We start from the raw sequence: 19667 nt of genomic DNA, 5'->3' as shown, positions 1-19667 counted from the left end.
TCCGAGTCTGAATCTTAAAGACAAAATCAGACATAAAACATGGAGTTTGGCTCCAGAGCCATGTACAGTCTATGCTCCAGAGGCGTATTAGACCGAGCACTGAAGATTTTTGTTTATGGGACAGTGAGCGGAAGTGGTGTTCCCATATAAGGTTAAGTAGGCGGGCTTATTTTAATAGCTAGCGTGTGACCATCGTAATGGTGCGTTCAATAGATTCTTGTAAATATAAGATCCACTCGTTATTTTTTTACGATTCAGTGAGACATGAATCTTGATCAGTTAGAATGAGCACATTTTACATAAATGAAAATCTAATCTAAAAACTTGCTGCGTTAATGGAACAATTAGCATAATTTACCAAATCCCATCAATGCTACAATATTTAACATATTTTTTGAAGAGTGTCATATGAACTCTTGCCTCCGTTATGTCAAGCTTTTTAACGTGACGTGTCATTCGTGTTTATGGGGTGTTCCATTGACATGAACCACACTGGTGTTCACTTATCACGCCCGTTTTAACGGAGAGCTATAATTTACGGTAGTCTTGAAGGCCACACTGTCTCCGCTAGGCTAGTCCTCTTCGCGCGACCGTCCGCCGGAGCTGTTATTTTTGCCTCTACCCGGGTGAGCTGCTGCTGCTGCTGCGGACCGAATAAACATGTTGAACCCACAGAGGTCTCTGTCCGAGCTGCCCAAGATGTCGGCGGCCAGCCAGGTGGAGAGAGCTGTGTTGGTAAGCGCCTCGGTGCTGAATCGAACCGAACCACCAGAAAACAGGACAGTGGACCGCTAGCTGCCCGCTGATGAGCCTTCTAATATTATTGTCCACGGCTTCAACATGCTGCTGGATGTGGTGTGAGAACAGCGAGCCCTCAGGGCTGCTGCTGCTGCGGGTAGGGAAGCATCGTGTCGGTCGGTGCCCTGTTGACACTCCTGTCCTGTGGGCCCAGTTAACGCAACATCCGAACATAGCAATAACCGGAGACTCCGCGTGTAGAGATCATCCGCTCACGACAGACTCTCGGACCTTTTAAACGCCAGGCAGCTACTGTTCAGGCTCAACCCGATGCCCTAGAACATCACAGAAACGCACCTATCAGATGCCCGCCTTCCTCTGGGGGAGGGGGCAGCTCAGGTGCAGCGTTACCTGCAGAGGGGCCAGGTATCTTACCTCTTTAATTTAGTGACAAAATTCCATTTCATTCACAAAATAAAGGTCTGGCAAATGTCAAACTGCATTTTAAAGATTTTATTTTAGTTGTAGAGTAAATCAGTTCAGGTGTGTCCTGTACAGGTGTGCACCTTTAGAACAAATGATCACAGGTGGAAGCGAATAAAGGGAATGGCCCTTTAGCTAAAGACATTTTAAAGGATTATGATGGACTAATGAATAAGAAACTGTTTTCTGTTATTTAGAATTATTTGAGGTAAAACAATGTTATGGAAGAAATACAGTCTCACAGAATATGATTTTTTTAGACATTGAATTTTTATTCTGTGAAATTATGTATTTGAATGTTTTACTTAAAATACTCCATCCGTAAAAAATCAATTCCAGACTTTGCCGATGAAGGTCTTCAGTCATTCGCAGTGGTTAGTGCCGTTGTCTTGCAGCAAGAAGGTCCTGGGATCTTTCTGCATGGAGTTTGCATGTTCTCCCTGTGCATGCGTGGGTTCTCTCCGGGTTCTCCGGCTTCCTCCCACAGTCCAAAAACACGACTGTCAGGTTGATTGGTTTCTCTAAATTGTCCTTAGGTGTGAGTGTGCGTAGTCATGTGTGTCTCTGTGTTGCCCTGTGATGGGTGTACCCCGCCTGTTTTCCCGGAGACCGCTGGAGATGGGCACCAGCGACCCTGCGTGGATGAGCAGGTAAAGAAAATGGACGGATAGAAGGTTCTCGGTCATCCAGGTCATGGTAATCCAAAGGGGTTCGAATGAAGGCGACTGAACTTCTTTGGTTTCTTGAAGACGTTCTGGAAGCAGAATTCGAAGTTTGCTGAACTACAATCTGCTTTTCCCCATGTCGGGTTCAACGACGTTACTTTAGAGAAGCGCATTTGTACAAAACCTAAAATAGAGTTTATCCTCGTTCGAAAATAAGGGGGTTCTTGGTATCAAAATGGGTCTTTAAATTTACGGACATCATGTGTGAAATCCATGGAACACAAAAGGCGGATCAGAAAATAGCGTTTTTAGCCCCGTTGACTTGCGTTCACCCGGGGACCCGTGGTCCAGAAGTAGATGGGTGTGACTTACAAATACAGGCCATTTACCATTTAATGTTGAGTTTTTTCAGCTGAAATTTAACGTTGAAATTCAGTTGTTTAATTTGGACGGATGACATTTCTGCTCGAGTATTTTAACTCATTCGCTGCTAGCCGTTTTCTGATCAGAAAAGCCCTTCACCGCCAGCGTTTTTCAGCATTTTTACTGTATTTTTAAGAGTCACAGAATGTTGCACGCTAGAATGATGTTGATGCCAAAACTACCAAAACAAAGAGGAGACTCACCTCTTACATGCGGAAGAATCTGCGTGTTTCGAGCGTTATCCGTTCTTTCATAATCCGTTGTTGAATTGTGATCGGCAGAAGCTTTTCCGGATCGCGCCTCACTTTTTTTACAGCAGCGGCCCTAAACGATCTCCTAACACATGGATGTTCTGCTTCCTGATCACGTGACGTGTGACGTACGCCACTTCTGGGACACGACAAGTTCCGGAATTTACATAGGGCTAGACAGGAAATCACGCACAGTTTCATTGTAAAAATTACGGTAATTTTCAAAATAAAAGTCTAGAGCAGCGATGCAATTTCATATGTATGTCGATTACACCAATACAAGTGATCCAACGGCTCATTTACTTCCTGTATCATTGCAGAAGTGCAGCATGTGTTTTTCATAGCTTCAGTCCTGGCAGTAGAGATGATCAACGCCACATATGACATCAAACGTCATTTCTTTCATTTTGGTTTAATGGCGGACGGCAGAAACTGGAGGGATTTAGGGATCTTGTGAGGCGCACAGTGGAGAAGTGGCTTCGTGGCTGAGACTCCCAGTGTGCACTGGAGTGCAGCGATTGTGCTAAACTCATCCTAAATCGTGTGTGTGTGTGTGTGTGTGTGTGTGTGTGTGTGTGTGTGTGTGTGTGTGTGTGTGTGTGTGTGTGTGTGTGTGTGTGTGTGCGTGTGTGTGTGTGTGTGTGTGTGTGTGTGTGTGTGTGTGTGTGTGTGCGTGTGCGTGTGCGTGTGCGTGTGCGTGTGCGTGTGCGTGTGCGTGTGTGTGTGTGTGTGTGTGTGTGTGCGTGTGCGTGTGGTCATTGTGCTAGAGGATCAATCGTATTTCCTGTTTGATAGGAGGAGGAGTTCAACTGGCTGCTGAAAGAAGAAGTGCACTCTGTTCTGAAGCAGCTGCAGGATGTGCTGAAGGTAGATGCTCAGCTCAGCTGGACCTAAGAAACTTTCCATAGATTCTTCTCATGTGTTTGTTTGTTTGTTTGTGTTTTTCGTACGGTAGCCCAGAAGGTCCACAGAAATTTAAAAGCCACAACAGAACTAGTAGTAAAAGAGAAGTTGTGGTCAGTTTGAACTTATGCTGCAACAGAAGTTAAACCTGAAAACACGGATGGGTCGTGCGTGATGGATCAGAATCACTCTGCTCTCGTCTGCAGGAGGCCTCCAGACGCTTCTGCATGCCAACTCCAGGCCTGGAGAGTCAGCTCAAGCAGGAGAACTTTATCCTCGGCAGCTCAACGTAATGCCTCACTGATTTAACAGCAAGTCTTTACTGTTTGCAGTGTGTGTTAGCAGCAGACGTCGGCTGGGCCCACCTCGGTTCTCTGTATTGGTTTTCATGTTGGAATCCGATTCTCTCGCAGAAACCAGTTCTGTGTCTTTTACCTCCTTTAGTGGCTCATTTCAGAATGTTTTCACAGTGGAACTTTATTCAAGCGACTCGGCCTTTAAACAGACCTGTCAGAGCATCCGAGTTTGATCAGGTCCACTGTTGGCTTCTGTTTCAAGCACTTTAATCTTTTGGACTTTGGCCAAAAACATGCTGGGAGGTTTATAGACGTTGTTTCTCCCCACTGAAAACAAGAGCTTTTGTATGAACACACATTTCTCCGTTTTCTAGAACATAAAAGACTTGTTTTTTTTAAATGTTTGACATTTGTGTAGAACGTGTTGGTGATGTTTGTGTGTGCCTGCTTCTGCAGGATGGACCAGGTGAAGGGGGTGCTGACCCTGCAGGGCGAGGCTCTGACACAAGCTGTGAGTCTTACCGTTTTCTTATTTCAGTCTCACTTTGTGAGGAACGTTCTAACGACGCTTTTACTGACAGGACATAAACCTGAAGGTTGCGAAGAGCAGCCAAGTTCTGCATTTTCAGTTCAGAGACGACAAGCAGTGGAAGCTACAGCAGGTCAGTGTGTGTGTGTGTGTGTGTGTGTTCTTGTACATACTACATACTGAGGACCCTTTTGACCATTTTCCCGACAAAGTGAGGACATTTTTCAAAATGAGGATATTTTTTTGGTCCTCGTTTTTTTAGAAGCATACCAGAAGCTTACTACACCAGTCAGAGGTATGGTGTGAATTAAGTTTTAGTTAAGGTTAGGAATAGATCAACGTTGGTTATGGTTAGGGTTGGGGGTATGGGTTAGGCATGGTGAAATCACAAAAATGAATGCAAGTCAATGGAGTGTCCTCACTATGATAGAAAGACAGACGTGTGTGTGTGTGGTGGTGGTGGTGGTGGTGGGGGGGGGGGGGGGGGCTGTGAACCGTGCTAGGTATGAAGCATATCCTTATGATATGAATCCATAACAAACAGAGCTGTGGATGTTTTGATGGGTTCCTCTTGCAACGGTGGAGTTTGATGACCCTATTGATGTCCGAGGCCCTAGCAGAGTCTACTATGGTCAATTTATTCTAGATGGAGGGTGAGACCTGAGTGGTTCAGAAGACCCTTAATGGACACAAACGCTGGTTACCAGAAGACCACTGGAGTCGGTCTGAATCTGGTACACGGGCTTGTCCTCCCACAGACACACCACCTGCACGAGGACCTCTCAAAAATAAAAATCATGAGGCGCTTCAGAAAAACAAAACATTTAAAATATAAAAAAGATTTTAGAAAATGATTAAAAATGTGTTTAAAAGGAGCAAAAATTGACAATTGTGATTACATTACATAAAGAAAGAGTGAGAGAGTGAATAGATAAGAGTGAAGTCTGGATCCTGGGGAAGGTGGAATAGGTAGATCGAGCAGAACCAGGAGAGGGTGATGAAGGTCACGCCAAAGCTTGAACAAGTGAGTCTTCAGCTGCTATTTAAAGGAGACCACTGAGTCCACTGATCTCAGGCTCAGGGGGAGAGAGGTCCAGAGTCTGGGGGCCACAGCAGCAAATGATCTGTCACCTTTGACCTTTAGCCTGGTGCTGCACAACCAGTAGGCTTTGATCACTGGACCTCAGGGACCTGCTGGGGGTGTAGGGACTAAGAAGATCACCAATGTAAGATGGTGCTTGTCCATGTAAGGCCCTATAGACCAGGGGCCTCATTTATCAAGCTTGCTTACGCACAAAACCGGGTCGGAAAACTGCGTAAGCAACTTTCCACGCAAACTTTGGGATTCATGAAAGAAAACTTAGCGGAAAAATGTTCGCAACTTTAAGTTGACTAAGGACCTGGCTTACACACATGTTGGACATGGTGAGCACCTGCAGTGCTGCTGCTGAGAAGGATACAATTATGAAATCCTGTAACATTATCACTTGTACTGCTTTGTTTTCACACAGAACAAGACCCCCCCCCCCCCACACACACACACACACACACCACATACACAACCTGAAGCGCAGAATACGGAATGCAGAATATCAGCAGGGGGACAGATTGAGACAGAATGTCATGTGTCTGTGACAGTGTGTGTGTCCTGTCACTGTGACCCGATTGATCATGCGCCCTGGCTACTTGGACAGGGGAGATTTCTGTTTGGCTGACTGGTCAGCGTGTGTGACTTTCATCTGGGAGTCTGGGGATCAAATCCTGATTGGACCATTTTTTATATCCGCCACAGATCTCTCTGAAGAAGTCAGCATTGACGGCTTCAGCAACACTGTGCCACTCCGTGGATTTTCTCATATTTGTTTTGCAAAAGCAATTCCTTTCTTTTCTCCACCTCGATTTCTGCTTCTGTGAAATGGTGCTTCCTTGATCTGCCTTGATCTACGGTTGCCATCGCCATTGGCGGAGCGCTGCAACAGCCGGCTTATGTATATGCATGAGATCCACAAGGCACTTTGCATTGATATTTATGGCAGAAAGTGGGCGTGGTGAGGGCGTGACGTGACTAAAAAGCAGCTGAGAACCTTTCTAGATAGTTCCTGATTTATGAAGCGGAGATTGCGTGCAGCTGTGCGTACTCCATGTTTGATAGATCACAAACCTACTTGGCGTAAGTACATTTTTTTTGCTGAGCTTAAGTACGGTTTTAGTCATGGGGAGACTGCTGACTGATTGATCATGCGCCTCTGTTTTCAGTTTGTGAGGGACCCATTGCATGTTTTTGTTTACATCCGGGTAACTGCGCAGATCCACACTAGCTGGAAGCCAGGAACTCTGCCTCCAGCCTTCATTCAGAGCTGTATTTCCACGATTTAAGCTAACAAAATAAAACCTAGGGATTTAGATATCACTACTTTAGATCATCTAACATATCTTTGTGCAGATGAACAAAAATAATAATCATCTCAAGCTAACGATGTTTAGCACAAAGCTTCTAGAAGCATTTTAAATGGTAAGCTAGCTGTGAGACGACAGTCCTCAGAACCGGCCGTCTGGACTTCTCACAGCTGAACCGAAGGAGAAACCGGATCTTTTCTATGTTCTGTGGGTTACTGCTGAACGATCGCTGTGACACCACTCATCTTTGGAGATTGTTCTCCGTTTATTCTGATGAGCAACGTAAACAGAAACCCAAAATACATTAGCAACTGCTCGCCCCAATTACACAACACAATTTTTGCAATTATTGGAACAAGATTCTTACCGTGGTTCACACACAGAACTACACACCACACTGGTGTTGTCATTTTCACACACATTTATTTCTCAGGACTGATCTGCAGCACAGCTCTCCCCCGCTGCTAGATCCGCTCGGTCGGTCAGTTTCACCCCGGCCGGATCCTCGTCCTCGCTGTCGTGCATAATTGTATATACTGTGTGTGTTGAGCATTGTAAAGTTATGTAAATGGTTACTTTTAATAAATTCTCAATAGAATATAAAGGTATTCAATAAAATGTAAAATTCCATAAAAATATGGATTATCAATATTATTGAACCTTTAATATTCGATTGATGATGAAACCAGGTACTTTGGTGTGCCAGGGAACCAACACTTTATAATAATTTGACACAGAGACAAATTGTAGATTGAGCAAATAATAATTGTCTGATCTTGGAAAGGATGGTTCTTTCTGCCGCTAAAACTATTCCACGAAAAAATCTGGCTCGATTTCCCCTAGGATGATCATTTTAGTTGGAAGCTTTTGCAGGAACTGAATAAAAGAGGAAATGCTACCTCTTCTTCCGGCTCTTGGAGAGTTCAGACGCTTTTTTTCCTCCTCCCCTCCATATCTTATCCCAAGGCTCTTTGTCTGTCTTTGGGTGTACGTCGCTTCTGCATTTTTTCTGGAAACGGGAAATTATTAAAATGGACCTGGTCAGTTGGTCTCTCAACGCGATTAACAATTTTTTTTCAACAATGAGAATGGGAGAAGGGGCTCCCGGTTGCCCCTCTGGGACAGAGCCAGTCTGGCATATCATGGACTCCTGGAAACAGTGGAACCTGATCTGCCTCTCTCAACTGTCTGTAGAGGATTCTGAAGACGTGTGGATATTTGTGGTGTTGGTGTCGGGTTTTGTGCTGTTCGGCCTGGGAGGTTACCTGGTTTACCGGAAAATTAATGAGCTGTCCAGGAATACTGGCTCTTTCCCGGAGCTCAGGGATGGATTACACCGCGCTGTGAATGCACAGACTCATATAATTGTCGAGATGAGTCGTAAGCTTGGAACTTTGGCTGAGATTCAGACTCTGACACAAAAGATGGATGCGATCAAGGATAGAGTTGTTGGATCAGCACGGATTGGGATAGATTAATTACGCCATTATTGGATTGAGAGGGGTTGGGGACCAACAGAACTTTAAGACAGAGAGGAAATTATCTCTGTCTGGTCCCAAAACAAGTTCTTATCTGAATCTGGTGCCCTTGAGCCTATGAGGCTGAAGTGATTACTCCCCCTCAGAAGAAATGTGGCAGGCCGCCGTCGCCATGGTAACTCTGTTTCCCTATCCCAGCCTGGGCGGGACTGTGACCGGTGAAGACCGTTGAATCGTTTCCAGGAGTCACTGTGCTCTCTAACCCAACTACCTCCTTCCCCTGTCCAAACGGAGGTGAAGAGCGCTGCTTATCGCGGCTGCATGCACTGATGTTTGGAGAGTCCCCAACCCTACCTCCCCACCTAGTGGACACTTGTGTTGTGTGATGTCTGAAGTCTGTTGCATTTCTGTCTGAGGTGTTTTCTTGCAGAGCAAAGCTGCCCTCCCTGTGGAGGGTAACTCTGAAGTTCCTTTTTTTCCTCCACCTGACTCAATCCTCATGTAAACCCTCTGATCTCTATTAAGGTAGCGCGACTCGGGTTGTGAATGACCACAGTCACCAATTCTTGTCATGTGTCTATGCCTATGTATGTCTGATCTCAGAATTGTGTGTACTGAAACCCAAATTTCCCTCAGGGATTAATAAAGTATCTTTGAATTTTAATTTGAATTAACATTTCTTGTTTATCAGTTCTGGACAAATCAAAATGCAAATGGGCGTTACCAATGGTCCTCAAACGTCACTCCTTCCTCAGACACTCAAGAAAGCCTATTTCACTTAATATGAAGCAAATATGTTAACCATTCCTTTGTTAATATACCAATACTAATATGTAAATATACTATAATAACTCATTATTAAACTCACCAAGTACTCATTTCGTGTATATAAGATCTGAAAGAAAGCTTAAGAATAAACATTTATGTTGATTAATTCATTAATTTTAAACGGTCCAGACATTATTAAAACACTTTAGATAAACATTCCTTGTTTAATGTAATTGTTCTTAACCTGTAAAGTAAAGGAATTGCTTTCTGAGCCGGAATCAGATATTTTTATTAAAAAGGAGTTAGAGAAAAGTCTTCTCTCCTGTAGGGATGTCTTGTGAGGAGACCTTGAAGCTGATAAGGATAGGATAACTAAGGAGACGACTCCTCCTGGTGTGAGGCCAACACAATCTGTGTCTTGGGCAGAAAGTTAACCTTTGTCACACTGAAGGAGCAGGCTGCAAACAAATACAGGGCCTTCGTCTACATTACATCATGCTGATGGGTTTTATTTTGCTGCTATTTACCTCTATTTATTGACAGCTAACAGATGAACACAACAGTGGTCAATGGAGAGGTGCCATCTTCTTGGCCTCCAGCCCAGAGCTGGGAGGCAGGGTGTGGACATGTGACATCACGCAGCAAAGGATCTATAATAATAATATTCAACGTCTGTGTGCTCCGCTCCGCTCCCCTCCTGTCCTTAGTCGGGAGCCTTCTACAGGGGACAGTTTTCAAACTCTATAAACTCCGTAAAAGTCAATAAAAGCACCCAAAAGTGTTGCTGGATGCGCTAGTGTTACACATCTCCACTGGTGTAAAGTAATAACTTACTGAGGGATTATATCTGCAGCGGTGGCTCGTTAAACACAGTATTGCAACTTTGGTGCTTAAAGGGTTCCCACCACTCATAAGCTGTAGGTGATCAGAACATGACCGCGTTGAGAGGAACAAGTCACCATAAAAAAGGAAGAAAAAGACAAAGTACACAAACACAACAAGAGAGAACTCCAGACCTGTGGACACCCCGTTTGGGCATATTATGTAAAAGCATCCTGAAAGTCAAGAAAACAGTACATCAGTCTAGGTATGTCTGCAAACATGCGTGCATGCTCTGTGATTGACATCTGTATGTAAGCAGATGTCTAACGCTATTGGCTAATGCCAAATGGCGCTCAATTCCAATTGCATGGGGCTCTACGGTATTGGGGGTGGGCTTACTCCAAAAAAATAAAAAGACGTATTTCTTACATTATATTACGGTACTGGGTAAGACTATCATTTTAACAGACTTGCGTAAAAAAGTCATACCTTATTCCTGAAAAGGTAATGGTTTGGTCCATAACTCGGGATTGTTGCTCATGAATTGGCTACAACCTCTTGGCTAGCAGTGTTCATTACATTGATGAAATATTTTTGTTTGTTTTTCGTGAGGAATTAATTTCTGCAGCAAAAATGAACTAAAACTGATCACTTCTATTAAAACAAAATTATGACGAATATTGACATTTTAGCTGATGAATGAAAGGCGACAATGAAAACTGACAGCAACACAAATTCAATCAAAACACGGAAACAGTGTGAGGAACAGACCTACGTCCACGGCTGGGAGTTAAAACAGTAGATGTGATGATCTGAAAAGTATTTGCTTGGTGAGTCCACATCCGGGGTTATAAAAGTGTTACGGTGTTGTTACCAGCAGCGTTGGTGGGAGGGGAGATCAGTGTTGCCAACTTAGCGACTTTGTCGCCATTTCTAACGACTTTTCGGACCCCCTTAACAACTTTTTTTCAAAAAAGCGCCTAGCGACAAATCTGGCGACATTTCTGACCCCCCTCAGCTACTTTGACTACAACTTTGTAGCCGACTTTACCTGCAGATTAGAGATGCATCTGAAGCGACGGGACCGTCCTTCCTTCCAGAGGATCAGAAAGAAAATGATCTGCGCATGTGCGTGCAGCATGATCACGCTACCCCCGTTGGCCAATCAAACCTTTTGTGGGTTTTCACAAGTCCATTATTTGAGATCGCCACCGGCGCTTCATAAAGGGCGACCGCTCCTTCCGCCATCCTGCCGCATTTCGGCAGCTGAGCTCGGCTGGCACTGGCTGGCAGCGTCGCACTCACACATGGCTTCTCGCACCACTTGTGGTGCATTCAAGGAACATTGGAACTCTATGATGACTTCAATAATGTAGCACATTTAAAACTTTTATAAAAATCAGAATAATACTGTAAGACAAACACCTCAGGTCATTGGCAGTTTGCATGTAACGTTTCTGAATACTAAATACGGCCTGCTTCTTTTTACACTAAAGTACTAAAAACAACAAAACCAAACAAAAACAAAACACATATATATATATATATATATATATATATATATATATATATATATTATCTGTTAGGTCAGTATATAGCACTGAATCACAACAGAAGAATACACCTCAAGGCACAACTACAAGAGACAATTCATTTTAATTCAATCATACATACATTCCTATCGATTTAATATTTTTGTGTTTAAGAGTTCCATTCTCTTCAGACAAAATATAAATATTCCTTCCATTTATTTGTGCCACCTTTCCTTGATGTTGTAAAGGCTGCTGTTTTGTATTCTATGGAGTTTTTATTTTAATAAAATATAATAAAAACATTTTTTTAATAAAAAATCACGCAGGTTTTATTTGATTTACTCTACAAGACCGGTGACGTCATCACGCAAACCAGATTACGTCATTGCGTCGCATGCAAATTAGCACATGATGTCATCTGGCGACATCTAGCGACTTTTGGGGGGAAGTTCAGCTACTTTCAGTCAAAAACAGTTGGCAACGCTGGGGGAGATCGCTGGAGCCAACCCGAACACGCGGAGCATCTGGTTGTTTTATTGTTTTGTGGCGATATTATCAGCCTTCAGTGTTCTTGCGATGTTTTTGTGAGGAAAAAAATTGTCAGGCAGCCCACCTTGGTAAATTAGTGCAGGTAAAACTCTAATAAACACACCATAAGACATTTCTTACCTTTAGTTTACCTCCTTGCATTATTAGAATAATGTTTTCATGTGAAAATGAACACAGTTTGCTAGTATCTCAGGTTCTTGCTTCAGAACATTCATTCATAAATCATGGGACAAAAAGATGCTTGTGGTGAATGTCTGGGCGTTAGTTTCTGACTTACCTTTATCCAGTTCCATCACCAATTATGAAGTTTATCAGTCATTTCCTGACTCCACTCTGAATCAATCTCACTTGTCTATGTCCTTAGATCCAAGATGCCAGGAACCATGTGATCCAGGCGTTGCAGCTGCTGGGCAGCCATGATGAGAGCTACCAGTTTAAGACGGGTGCTGAGGTTAATAAGGTCGGTCCGGCTCACCTCAGGCCCCTCATCTCTGTCACCTCTTATAACAACCTTCTTTTTCTACTGATGCTGTAGCTCATGGATGCTGTGATGCTGCAGCTGACTCGGGCACGGAACCGCCTCACCACCCCGGCTTCTCTGACACTTCCAGAACTCGCAACCAGTGGTCTCATGGTATGGACCAGCGTGCACTTCACACACAAACTCAGTGTTGACATGAACCCAAGATGTTGTCCGAGCTAACATTAGCCCTGCTGTTGGGTCTGCTGTTAGCTCAGACATTAGCTCTAACGCCAGAGCTAATGTCTGAGCATTCTGTCATGCTTTAATGACACAGATCACACAGCTTCCAGTGTGATTCTGTCTTCTGGTTGTGGAACTAACAACTGTCTTGCATCTGGAGGTAATATGAAACCAGGCTCCACAGATCAGTCTTTTGTTTGATCTTCAGAAAATGTTCACCCCTCCAATGCCTGGTGATGTGATGGTGAACTTTTACATAAACTTGAGCAAACTGTGTCTGACCGTCTACCAGCTGCACGTGCTGCCTCCAAACACCACCAAGGTTTGAACACAAGGCATCTTAAAGCTCCTCATGAAGCCTTACAAAGCCCACCTGACTGATACTGGACTGGGTTTTCTTCTGTCTCCTTAGAATTTCAAGCCAGTTGGGAGCTCGGTGTTGCACAACCCCGGTGCCATGTTGTAAGTCTCATTTTTGAAGATTAATCAATTTTCTGGAACATATTAATTCATGTTTTCAGTAGTTTGGACAGATTTACTAACCCTTTATCCCAAATCAGAAACATCATCAGCGGGGAGAGGGCTTTAGTTATCTGGATTAGTTATGTAGATGTACACACAAATGTCCAGGTTGGGACAGCAGATGATGAAATCAGCAGCTGCTTTTACAGGACCGTAGCGTTTGCAAAACGGGATTTGCCGCGGCTCCCTGGGGAGGATTTTGGCATTTATAGCAGCAAAGCTGAAGCTAGAATAAACTGCCATCAGGCACCTCTCCAACCAGGACGGGATAAAGGGAGGTCGCTGGGCGCCCCCCCCCAGCATGTGACGTACAGGGTCGCACATTCAGCGTCAGACGGAAGACACGTCAGACTGATGGCATTTCTTTTTCAGGGCCTTTAGCTTTGATGTGACCTGCTTTTTGTCCCGCGTGACGCCCCGCTCAGCCAGTGTTTTCACCACTCTGTCGAACAGCTGGCCGTCTCTCACCGTCCCCGTAAAAAGGCGACGTAATCTGTTCGTCCGCTCGCACGGCCAAATGCTCCATGGTCTCCGCGTCCGTCCATTTTGCCATGTTGTAGGTGGTTGAAAGATACTAGTGAGAGGTCGTGTTTATCTGTGTTTATATCCCTTCCGGCCGGCACTCGGCGCGCAGCATACGTCACTAACGCAACCACCCTCTTTTCGCTCCAGAGGGATTAGCGGGGCTGACACGCCTTTAGCCGTCAGAGGTGAGGGGCTCATGCGGCAATATTACTACGAGGCTAAGCGCATCAGAATCGAGCTTTGTCACCTTTCCTCTTTGCTCCTTGCCGCGTTTACGGGACCCAACAAATTCAGATTCATCACTCTGTAACGACGCGATGGTCTGTCTTATAAAAGAAGCTAAAAAACGCCAGTCAGGTTATAGTTACTGTATGATCATAGTGATAAACACCATGGTGTTCCAGTAAACTTTAGGGGTTTCCTAAAGAGAAGTGGCTTCTTTGCTGCGTTTCTTGACATCAGACCCCCCCTCCGAAACATTCCTCCCTGAGCTGCAGTTGTTCTCACAGCGGCACTGGTGGAGCCACAATCCCACAACTGGATCAGTTTTAGGATGTGGTCCTGGAGCTTCTTGCTGGCCTGAAAGCCTGCTTCAAAAACTCAGTAGAAATGGGTACAGGCGTGAAGAGGAGGTCACCCCCATACCAGAGTCTTACTCCACCCACACTTCCTGTTTGATAAACCCATCAAAAGGTGGCGTCGCCTGGCAGACCTAGAGAGAGGTGCTAGGGGAAGGGACTGACAGCCCTGTTAGACACATTTCTAGAGTTTATTAGGCCAAAAGGTTGATTTGGGGTTACTTGCTCTTGAAGTTCATTTTATGTAGAAAGAACTTTATAATTATTGTATCTAATTCTCTTCAGAACATTCTGGAACTTCTTTAAACTGCACAAAATAATATTTGTGTTTACTCAGATGCTCTAAATATTCTAGAGTAAACAATAATAACTGTTGTTGTTTGATCCCACAGCGAGCTCAACAATAACCGTTTTGAGGTCAGCCATGTTCACAAAGTGGAGTGTGTGGTGCCTTGGCTCAATGACACTCTGGTGTTCTTCACCATTTCCCTGCAGCTCTGTCAACAGCTCAAAGACAAGGTGAGGTCTTCAAAAGCCCCCGTGTCTCTCTGGTCCTTAATGCTTCTGCATGAACACAAAAAAACACCACCTCACCTAACCCTAAGCACAGGTGAGGCTCTGGTTTGAGTCGTCGGTAAGGGAACTGTCAGAGTAAGAACCGTCAGAACAAGAACCGTCAGTGAGGGAACCGTCAGGGCAAGAACCGTCAGTAAGGGAACTGTCAGAGTAAGAACCGTCAGAACAAGAACCGTCAGTGAGGGAACCGTCAGGGCAAGAACCATGAGTGAGGGAACCGTCAGAGCAAGAACCGTCAGTGAGGGAACCGTCAGAGCAAGAACCGTCAGTGAGGGAACCGTCAGAGGAAGAACCGTGAGTGAGGGAACCATCAGAGCAAGAACCGTCAGTAAGGGAACTGTCAGAGTAAGAACCGTCAGAACAAGAACCGTCAGTGAGGGAACTGTCAGGGCAAGAACCGTGAGTGAGGGAACCGTCAGAGCAAGAACCGTCAGTGAGGGAACCGTCAGGGCAAGAACCGTCAGTAAGGGAACTGTCAGAGTAAGAACCGTCAGAATAAGAACCGTCAGTGAGGGAACCGTCAGGGCAAGAACCGTGAGTGAGGGAACCGTCAGAGCAAGAACCGTCAGTGAGGGAACCGTCAGAGCAAGAACCGTCAGTGAGGGAACCGTCAGAGGAAGAACCGTGAGTGAGGGAACCATCAGAGCAAGAACCATCAATGAGGGAACCGTCAGAGCAAGAACCGTCAGTGAGGGAACCGTCAGAGCAAGAACAGTGAGTGAGGGAACCGTCAGAGCAAGAACAGTGAGTGAGGGAACCGTCAGGGCAAGAACCGTCAGTGAGGGAACCGTCAGGGCAAGAACCGTCAGAGCAAGAACAATTAGTGAGGGAACCATCAGGGCAAGAACAGTGAGTGAGGGAACCGTCAGAGCAAGAACCGTCAGTGAGGGAACCGTCAGGGCAAGAACCGTCAGAGCACGAACAGTGAGTGAGGGAACCGTCAGAGCAAGAACCGTCAGTGAGGGAACCGTCAGGGCAAGAACTGTTAGTGAGGGAACTGTCAGGGCAAGAACCGTCAGAGCAAGAACAACCAGTGAGGGAACCATCAGAGCACGAACAGTGAGTGAGGGAACCGTCAGAGCAAGAACCGTCAGTGAGGGAACCGTCAGAGCAAGAACCATTAGTGAGGTAACAGTCAGTGCAAGAACCGTCAGAGCAAGAACAGTCAGTGCAAGAACCATCAGAGCACGAACAGTGAGTGAGGGAACCGTCAGAGCAAGAACCATTAGTGAGGTAACAGTCAGAGCAAGAACCATTAGTGAGGTAACAGTCAGTGCAAGAACCGTCAGAGCAAGAACAGTCAGTGCAAGAACCATCAGAGCAAGAATCGTCAATGAGGGAACCGTCAGAGCAAGAACCGTCAGTGAGGGAACCGTCAGGGCAAGAACCATGAGTGAGGGAACCGTCAGAGCAAGAACCGTCAGTGAGGGAACCGTCAGAGCAAGAACCGTCAGTGAGGGAACCGTCAGAGGAAGAACCGTGAGTGAGGGAACCATCAGAGCAAGAACCGTCAGTAAGGGAACTGTCAGAGTAAGAACCGTCAGAACAAGAACCGTCAGTGAGGGAACTGTCAGGGCAAGAACCGTGAGTGAGGGAACCGTCAGAGCAAGAACCGTCAGTGAGGGAACCGTCAGGGCAAGAACCGTCAGTAAGGGAACTGTCAGAGTAAGAACCGTCAGAACAAGAACCGTCAGTGAGGGAACCGTCAGGGCAAGAACCGTGAGTGAGGGAACCGTCAGAGCAAGAACCGTCAGTGAGGGAACCGTCAGAGCAAGAACCGTCAGTGAGGGAACCGTCAGAGGAAGAACCGTGAGTGAGGGAACCATCAGAGCAAGAACCATCAATGAGGGAACCGTCAGAGCAAGAACCGTCAGTGAGGGAACCGTCAGAGCAAGAACAGTGAGTGAGGGAACCGTCAGAGCAAGAACAGTGAGTGAGGGAACCGTCAGGGCAAGAACCGTCAGTGAGGGAACCGTCAGGGCAAGAACCGTCAGAGCAAGAACAATTAGTGAGGGAACCATCAGGGCAAGAACAGTGAGTGAGGAAACCGTCAGAGCAAGAACCGTCAGTGAGGGAACCGTCAGGGCAAGAACCGTCAGAGCACGAACAGTGAGTGAGGGAACCGTCAGAGCAAGAACCGTCAGTGAGGGAACCGTCAGGGCAAGAACTGTTAGTGAGGGAACCGTCAGGGCAAGAACCGTCAGAGCAAGAACAACCAGTGAGGGAACCATCAGAGCACGAACAGTGAGTGAGGGAACCGTCAGAGCAAGAACCGTCAGTGAGGGAACCGTCAGAGCAAGAACCATTAGTGAGGTAACAGTCAGTGCAAGAACCGTCAGAGCAAGAACAGTCAGTGCAAGAACCATCAGAGCACGAACAGTGAGTGAGGGAACCGTCAGAGCAAGAACCATTAGTGAGGTAACAGTCAGAGCAAGAACCATTAGTGAGGTAACAGTCAGTGCAAGAACCGTCAGAGCAAGAACAGTCAGTGCAAGAACCATCAGAGCAAGAATCGTCAATGAGGGAACCGTCAGAGCAAGAACCGTCAGTGAGGGAACCGTCAGAGCAAGAACAATCATTAAGGGAACCGTCAGAGCAAGAACAGTGAGTGAGGGAACCGTCAGAGCAAGAACCGTCAGCGAGGGAACCGTCAGAGCAAGAACAATCATTGAGGGAACCGTCAGAGCAAGAACAGTGAGTGAGGGAACCGTCAGGGCAAGAACCGTCAGAGCAAGAACAATCAGTGAGGGAACCGTCAGAGCAAGAACCGTTAATGAGGGAACTGTCAGAGCAAGAACAATCATTGAGGGAACCGTCAGAGCAAGAACCGTCAGTGAGGGAACCGTCAGGGCAAGAACCGTCAGAGCAAGAACAATCAGTGAGGGAACCGTCAGAGCAAGAACCGTTAGTGAGGGAACTGTCAGAGCAAGAACCATTAGTGAGGGAACTGTCAGTGCAAGAACCATCAGAGCAAGAATCGTCAATGAGGGAACCGTCAGAGCAAGAACAGTGAGTGAGGGAACCGTCACCGTTGGTGAGGGAACCGTCAGAGCAAGAACCGTTAGTGAGGGTAATGTCAGTGAGGGAACCAACAGTGACGGAACTGGAACCGCCAGAGTTTGACAGCAGACTGTCTCAGATCTCGCTTGTTATACTTTCAGGTTTTATTTACATCTAGATGTCGGGGAGGAACATGGAGATCACATGATCTTTAACATACAAATGGACCTGATCTTGGAACCTTCTGTAGCTCTGAGTCTTTAAGAGTTTAAACAATAAAATCTCATTTTCAACATTAAATGACAGCAGCTTCACACTCACTGTGATGTGAGTCATAAAAGAAGGGATCATCCATAGAAGACAGAAAAGGACAACCACCTTCACTCAGATGACATCACCATACACAGAACCAGGTCCCTGAAGGTCTGAGGTGGATCAGGTTGTCTGTAGCTAGGCAGCTGGATTTGTGCCGACTCAGAATTGAGCAGAATGGCAGGCTTTTAGCACCTGTCATGTCTCACCTTCTTCATGAAGGAGGAGCTCTGGGTAGACCCAGTTTTCTGTCTGCTTCTGTTAACCTGTATGCTCCAGAGCAGCAAACTGCCTAAGCTGGTGCTTCTGCAGAGGAGCTGGTGCTGATCAGCTGTAAGATACTCTATCTAATGACCAGTTCATCTGATCAGGATTAAAGCGGATGATGTTTTTTCTGATGGGACAGTTCTGGTTAAGGTTCTGGTGTCTGAACTGAGCTGTACTTCTGTCCTGCAGATATCCGTCTTCTCCAGTTTCTGGAACTACAGACCCTTCTAGTCCTGCTGAGAGCTCCTAACTGGACTAAGGGATGTTCTGGAAGGATTTTATTTTTGTACGTTCTTTGTTCTGGGAACCAGCCTGAAGTGTTGCACCATTATGTGACGGAGCCAGTCAGACCCAACTGGTTTGAGTCGGATCAGAATTTTTATATCAGTGAGTGATTGTTGTTATTCTGAGTTTATTTAATATTTATCAGTTCTTATCATGTAGAACACTCAGGGTCACCACACACACACACACACACACACACACACACACACACACACACACACACACACACACACACACACACACACACACACACACACACACACACACACACACACACACACACACTCTCTCTCTCTCTCTAGGTCTTATGGACTCTTTGGTGACCCTATCTAATGCAGTGCTGCTGCACCATGAACTAAGAGATGGAAGACCTCCAGGCCAGTAGTAGATGAGCAGATCCCAGATCAGTCAGGTGGAAAGAATCAAAGTGAGTTCTCATCTGTGGCGAGGGTCAGGCTTCTGCTTCTGACCTGGGATCTGCCAGAAGCCTCTCCTTGTCCCACAGAAGCACCAGCTGACCTGATGCTTGTTGCTGTGGTTCCAGGGGTTTGTTTACATCAGCTGTGAGGAGGTTTCTGTGCTGGTGTGTGAAATACACACAGGCGACTTTAGTATCAGAGGTGGGGACGGTGGAGCTGTTTTAAGTTGTTATCTGATCATTCCTCACGTGGGCCTGATTCTTTTGCTGCTCTGTATGTATTTATTTTGCTCCTTACCTGTGAAACAGACACACTAATCAGGAACAAATGACTTAATTCCAGTAAGTGTTATGTTGTATAAGCTACCAGTAATCTGAAATGTGGAAATGAATTTTCTGTGCAATAAAGCTACTAATGTACCTGCTAATGTGTTTCACGGCTCTCTTTGCCTGTCCAGAGCAGCGGTGACCTGTGACTTAAGGATTTAAACAACTGGTTGTAATGTAATGAAATTGGGGGGTTAAATTATGACCAATAAGATGTGATGATTCTATATAAATATAGAATATCAACCTGGTTCATCTTTGAATGTTTAATCAGAAGAATTTAGGATTCTTTGCTTATTCAGGGACCATAAACACACTTC

The 19667-nt window shown here is 45.6% G+C and overlaps 1 protein-coding gene across 3 annotated transcripts; it reads left to right on the top strand.

The window, feature by feature from the left end:
* Window positions 1–266: 266 nt before the first annotated feature.
* Window positions 267–19448, top strand: rogdi (rogdi atypical leucine zipper). Of its 3 annotated transcripts, XR_008563540.2 has the most exons (12): window positions 267–735; window positions 3356–3427; window positions 3670–3752; window positions 4216–4270; window positions 4341–4421; window positions 12199–12294; window positions 12370–12468; window positions 12746–12859; window positions 12950–12999; window positions 14555–14681; window positions 18507–18704; window positions 18905–19448. XR_008563540.2 is itself a non-coding variant. In XM_015976351.3 (11 exons), the coding sequence occupies exons 1-11, from the start codon at window positions 661–663 to the stop codon at window positions 18546–18548; spliced, it is 894 nt and encodes a 297-aa protein (XP_015831837.1). In that variant the 5' UTR covers window positions 267–660; the 3' UTR covers window positions 18549–19448. The 3 variants fall into 3 exon arrangements, 2 of the variants coding, with proteins under 2 accessions (XP_015831837.1, XP_070403070.1); XM_015976351.3 differs by having other exon boundaries at window positions 18507–19448; XM_070546969.1 differs by lacking the exon at window positions 267–735 and adding an exon at window positions 798–1164 and having other exon boundaries at window positions 18507–19448.
* The last annotated feature ends 219 nt before the right edge of the window (window positions 19449–19667 follow it).

Source organism: Nothobranchius furzeri, chromosome 18, assembly GCF_043380555.1.
Source record: "Nothobranchius furzeri strain GRZ-AD chromosome 18, NfurGRZ-RIMD1, whole genome shotgun sequence".
Lineage (NCBI taxonomy): Eukaryota > Metazoa > Chordata > Actinopteri > Cyprinodontiformes > Nothobranchiidae > Nothobranchius > Nothobranchius furzeri.
Note: the sequence above shows the minus strand (reverse complement) of the source record. Positions and strands in the feature narration are given on the sequence as shown.